This window comes from Blennius ocellaris, assembly GCF_963422515.1.
Source record: "Blennius ocellaris genome assembly, chromosome: 5".
Classification (NCBI taxonomy): domain Eukaryota; kingdom Metazoa; phylum Chordata; class Actinopteri; order Blenniiformes; family Blenniidae; genus Blennius; species Blennius ocellaris.
This window is the reverse complement of record NC_137654.1, coordinates 3,452,494-3,458,493: the sequence shown is the minus strand read 5'-3', so window position 1 is coordinate 3,458,493 and position 6,000 is coordinate 3,452,494. Positions and strand designations below refer to the sequence as shown.

Below are 6,000 nucleotides of genomic sequence, written 5' to 3'. Positions count from 1 at the left end.
TAATGGCTCTTTATGATAAACACTGTCCTCTGGTAAAGAAAGTAGTTAGCCAGAAAGCTGCTGAAAACCCTTAGCTTACAAGTGAAATATTGAGTTTATGTAAGAAAGAAAAAAGTTATATAAAGGTTTTTTAAAGAAGAGAACAACAGAAGCAGAACTGAAATATAAGATATACAAAAATAAGCTGACAAGAATTATAAGAGGCAGCAAAATGGCTTACTACAGTAATTTACTGGAAAATAAGAAGGGTAACATTAAATACACATGGAAACTACTGAATGAAATGATGAGAAACGGAGCTGGGAAAACAGAATATCAAAAGCATTTCCTAACCTCAAAGAACAAGGCAATAAATGATATGACCTTAGCTTCAAATGAATTGAATGAGTATTTTGTTAATATTGGTCCTGCTTTAGCAAGAAACATTACACATTCAGGTGATAGAAATGTAGTTGAAAGTAAAAAATATAGATGATACTGAAACCATGTTTTTAAAAAGAAGAAATGAAGATGAAATGATTGATATTGTGAGAAGTTTTAAGGGTAAGAAATCCACCGATTGTGATGGTATTGACATGTCATTGGTTAAGCAAATAATTGACAGTGTGGTAAAACCCTTCACGCATATCAATCCCTGCAAACTGGTGTTTTTCTAAGAAAAATGAAAACAGCAAAAGTTATAAGGCAGGAGATTGTCACATTCTTTCTAACTACAGAGCGGTTTCTTTGCAATCACAATTCTCAAAAATACCGGGAAAAAATATTTTACATAAGATTACATGACCTCATCACAAAACATAAATACTGTATGATCAATAATATGGATTCAGGACAAACAGGTCCACTTCAATGGCATTCATGGAATTTGCAAAAGAGATAACTGCAGTAGAAAAACGAAAATATGCAGTAGGAGTGTTCTTAGACTTAAAAAAAAGCTTCTGACACGGTTGATCACAACTTAATAATTATAAAACTACCCAAATATGGGATACAAGGAGTAGCACTTGCATGGCTTACCAGTAACTTGAACAACAGTAATCAATGTGTACAACTAGGTCAGATAAAATCACAACTTTTAGACGTAACGTGTGGGGTTCCACAGGGTTCAGAGTTGGGACCATTGCTGTTTATTTTGTATATGAATTTGTATATGAATTATTATTCTGTGAAGCCTCTGACACATTGAAGTTTATATCATTTGCTGATGATACCAATGTGTTCTGTTGTGGGGACAATTTGAATAAACTTTTGGATGACGTAGGAGAAGAGCTGAAAAAATTGAAGAGCTGGTTTGACTCGAATAAACTAACTAAATTTAAACAAACTCATCTCACATCTCATCTGTAATCGTGGTGCGAGTTGGTCTTGCTCTCCCTCCATGGCCTACTCTTCCTCCTGGGCCTGCTCCTCTCCCTCCATGGCCTACTCCTCTTCCTCCTGGGCCTGCTCCTCTCCCTCCTGGGCCTGCTCCTCTCCCTCCTGGGCCTGCTCCTCTCCCTCCTGGGCCTGCTCCTCTCCCTCCATGGCCTACTCTTCCTCCTGGGCCTGCTCCTCTCCCTCCATGGCCTACTCCTCTCCCTCCTGGGCCTGCTCCTCTCCCTCCATGGCCTACTCCTCTCCCTCCTGGGCCTGCTCCTCTCCCTCCTGGGCCTGCTCCTCTCCCTCCATGGCCTACTCCTCTCCCTCCATGGGCCTGCTCCTCTCCCTCCATGGCCTACTCCTCTTCCTCCTGGGCCTGCTCCTCTCCCTCCATGGCCTACTCCTCTTCCTCCTGGGCCTGCTCCTCTCCCTCCATGGCCTACTCCTCTTCCTCCTGGGCCTGCTCCTCTCCCTCCATGGCCTACTCCTCTTCCTCCTGGGCCTGCTCCTCTCCCTCCATGGCCTACTCCTCTTCCTCCTGGGCCTGCTCCTCTCCCTCCATGGCCTACTCCTCTTCCTCCTGGGCCTGCTCCTCTCCCTCCTGGGCCTGCTCCTCTCCCTCCATGGCCTACTCCTCTTCCTCCTGGGCCTGCTCCTCTTCCTCCTGGGCCTGCTCCTCTCCCTCCTGGGCCTGCTCCTCTCCCTCCATGGCCAACAATGTTTTAATGTTTCATATTGTCTTGGGCCTGCAGCTGAGTGTGATAACGTGATTCCACCTGACTGTTTCTTCCTCCACCGGCGGTCCAGAGACCTCCAGCCCAACCTGGAGCCTCGGCAATGAGAGGCACCAGCTTTACTGTTCAATCTATGACCCACAAGTCAAGACAGATTACGTCCGATTAAATCACCGATGCTGCGTCTGACCTACAATCTGCTGCATTTTCAGTGATGTCTCCCTGGGCAGAGGTTTCCATGGGAACGAGGCCGGGGCTCCACTAATCTGTTATTTTGCAGCCCTCACTCATCTGGAGGCAGGCTGGATTCCTTTTTGTCAGGCCCATATTCTTCTGCTCTATTTCCTCACTGAGCTTCCTCCCCTCCCCCTGTCAGCCTCGCTGCTCTACTGCCACCATCAACCTCATTCTTCTGCCCTCTGCCTTTCTCTGCATTGTCCACATTAAGAAATGACTCAGATGGGCCGGAGGAAGCTGGACTTGCTGGGCACATGACGACGTGACTCCTCCAAACACCCAAATATCCCTGTCCTGCAGGAATGAGTCCACTTGGGACTCACTGTGTCACTATGGGAGGACACAAGAGGGAATGGAGAAAACTGCACAGGGTGAACATGCAAACTCCATGAACTTTGAAAATCAGAAGGCTTATGGACGCTAATAGAAAAAATTAATGTATAGACTATATATATAATTTATGTATATGATCATGGCAAGTATTTTAAAACATTAAAACACGACTGAGCCCTTCTTTACATATAAAACTGTAAAATATATGTCTGATGGCATATTATAGTATGCAGGTATGAGATTTTGGGGGGGAGGGGGGTATAATTGTATGTATAAAGTAAGTCACTCTGGAAGTGAATGAACAGATGATGATGATGATGGTGATGATGATGAAGGTGAGCAGTGATCTCCAGTGGCAGGACACCCCCCTGCTCTTCCCGGATGGTTCGGTCCGTGCAGGCCAGCCAGCAGCCTTCCTCCCTCAGCTACAGCTGATGCTGCTGAGCCGCTGCAAGAGCAGGAGCAGGGAGAAGTGGAGGAGGAGGAGGAGGAGGAGGAGGAGGAGGAGGAGGAGGAGGATGCTCTCTGTCTGTGGATGAATAAATTCACTCCTCCATGGCTCGCTGGTCACGGATCCGCAATGAAACCCGTGTTGTGCTGCATTGAAAAGCGTGAGCGGACTATGATGGTGGAGGTGTTGTTTCTGGTGTGGATGCTGCCTCTGGTGTGGGCTGAGGAAGGTAAGACTTCACTTCTTGACTCCCACCGCAGCGCAGCAGCGCAGTTCAGCTCCATCCTGCACAACCAGAGGGCTGCGAATAGACCCGGGTCTGGACTGAGATCCTCGAACATGTGAGACATGTCAATGATAATACTGAAAGATTCACATTGATTGTTTTTCTTAGTATTAATATTATTATTGTTTGGAAATATGGATTATTAGAGAGCAGCACGCCACTAAACATACAAAGTCTTTCTAGAAGGATTTGCTTTTTACTAATTCAACCTCATAAACTTGCAAGATAGCTCAAGACATTCCTTTAATACACACGGGTTGGTTGTGCACTCTCTCTCTCTCTCTCTCTCTCTCTCTCTCTCTCTCTCTCTCTCTCTCACACACACACACACACATACTTTGTGTTATTTTCCATAACTTAGGAACTCTGTTGTTTTGTCCTGTTCTCTGAGAATGATCTGTAAACAATCAAGTGACTGGTTGTTTAATGTCAGAAATAAAGATGAAAGTCGATTTGAGTTTCAAACATACATTTGGTACATACGTTTGGTCCACTGGCTTCAGTGGAGTTGTTTGAATTGATTTCATTTAATTATTTATTTAATTTTGAACAAGTGTGCATCTTTGGTCAAAGTTTCTTTTTTGTGCTGTATGGAGAGAATAGGTGAGGCTGTCCCGTGACAGGAAGGAGGAGGTAATGTCCAACACCTGCACAGGTTTCCTGTTGACATGATGTTTACCTCCACCACCACCAAAATAATTGACCTGGAGGTTTGGGTTACTGAGCTGTGGCACTGTTTGAACAAGAACAATCAAACATTGCTGATGTCCACCAAATGTTGACCTTGACTCAGTAAGATTACATCTAAACTAAAGTGTGGATCGGGAAACTTTTTTTTTTTATCTAACAGACATACAGACAGACAGACAAATGATGCCAATGATTTTATCACGGCTTTGGTGGACTTAACTAGAGCTAGCTATAATAGAAAACATAGAAAATGTTTCCAACAAGACAAAAAACACACTAGAAATTAGTTTGTATGAAAAGTTTAAGTATGGGTTGCACATGCTAAAATACTCGTTTACAACAAGACTATATTCTAATAATTTTCACATGTTCATATGTTCAGAAATGAACATATGAGTAAGCCATTTTGATTTTTAGCATTTCTTTTATTACACAAAAAAGTTTAGAACTTTCCTCTGTCATATTCACACAGACAGCTGCAAAAGGCTTGTTCAGTAACATTGTTGGGAGGCTACTTACCTTAGTACTTGAAGCATTTGAACACATATATATTTATTACTATTACTATATAATCATAGCATCAAGTAAATGTAAAATAAAAATAAATAAATGGAGCAAACAAAATAGGTTTAGCCTCCCACAAACCTCCCAAAATGTAGAAAAAAATAGACCTTTAAATGGTGCGTTCTAATGCATTGTAGACTCCAAAATACTGCATTGTGATGACATTGAATGAACCAAACCCCAAATAATATATTATGGGACTCTGTGACTTTGTAAGTTGGTAGAGTCTGAGAGAAAACTCCACCCCCACTGACTGCATGTGCCCAGATCAATTGCTTCAGAACCAATTGCTACAATTCATGGAAAAACCAATATTTTGTGACCTTTCCAACAGACTGAAGTGGTCGACAGAGTCAGACGCCTCAGCCAAGTCTGCAAAAACAGCTGCCCGGGATTGTCTGTTGACACAATATCTATTACAACTTTGAGTGAGGCAGGAATGCAGCTGTACCCTGATCTAAAACCACATTGCAAAGGGTTAAAGAAATGATCAGATGTGTCCATACATTTTTACATGTCAAAGTGTTAAGGCTTAATAACCCTTCCTCCAGACCTCTGGACCAGCAAAGAGCTGGTGCTTGTGGAGCACCAGTTCTGAGAGCCTGCAGCCGCTGCTTTGGTGGGGAAAACACAAAGAACTCTGGCCTGAATCAGCACAAACTGTTAGCTTAATTACTCAAAGCTGGTTCCACATGAGCCTGATAGCTGAAGCTTCTGCCACACATTTTATTTTTTAGAAAACCTGTGAATCTCCAGGAAGCAGCATTCAGAGAACAAGTGTTCTTCTGGGGGTGATATGGGACTAACAGCTCTTTTACAAATAGTGGTGCCTGGTAGCTGAAAGCCTCACATATTTACATTACATTATATATTGTATATATCAGTGGCGGGCCGTGCCCACCGCTCAATAACTTTTTTTTATGGCTACAAAAACCATGTCAGCATGTACAAATACAGCATGTAAAGCCTTTGCATCACAAATAGATACTCATGTAAACGGAATAAATACTGTTGCAGCTGCATAAGAATGCGTCTGCTTTTCCCGACACTTCTGGGGGTCGAGGAGGGAGACAAACGTCAGCTTTTCGTGGTCTTGAAAATAATATAATGGCAAATAATATAATCCTGAATCCTGCATGGAGTTTGTAGTGAGTGAGTAAATTGCACCTGACATGTGCTGCGATGCGTTCTCATGACCCCTTGGAAAAGTCCCTTCTTCATAATTGTTTTGACAATAAATCTGCAACCAAATGTCTTTATCTTCTCCTTTAGTCATTGTAGGTTGACAAAACTGCTATCAAATAAACACAACTATACTTTTGTTTGTGCAGCTCGCTACAGATGCA

At 43.0% G+C, this 6,000-nt stretch overlaps 1 protein-coding gene across 1 annotated transcript in view; it reads left to right on the top strand.

The window, feature by feature from the left end:
• Positions 1-3,212: 3,212 nt before the first annotated feature.
• LOC308130419 (ephrin type-B receptor 2-like) overlaps positions 3,213-6,000 on the top strand; it is a gene marked incomplete at its 3' end in the record, with an annotated part of 112,587 nt that continues 109,799 nt past the window's right edge. Inside the window, exon 1 of the mRNA XM_080496790.1 lies at positions 3,213-3,343. Within this exon, the coding sequence (XP_080352916.1) occupies positions 3,244-3,343 (100 nt within the window). The 5' untranslated portion in view covers positions 3,213-3,243. The remainder of the gene's footprint in view (positions 3,344-6,000) is intronic.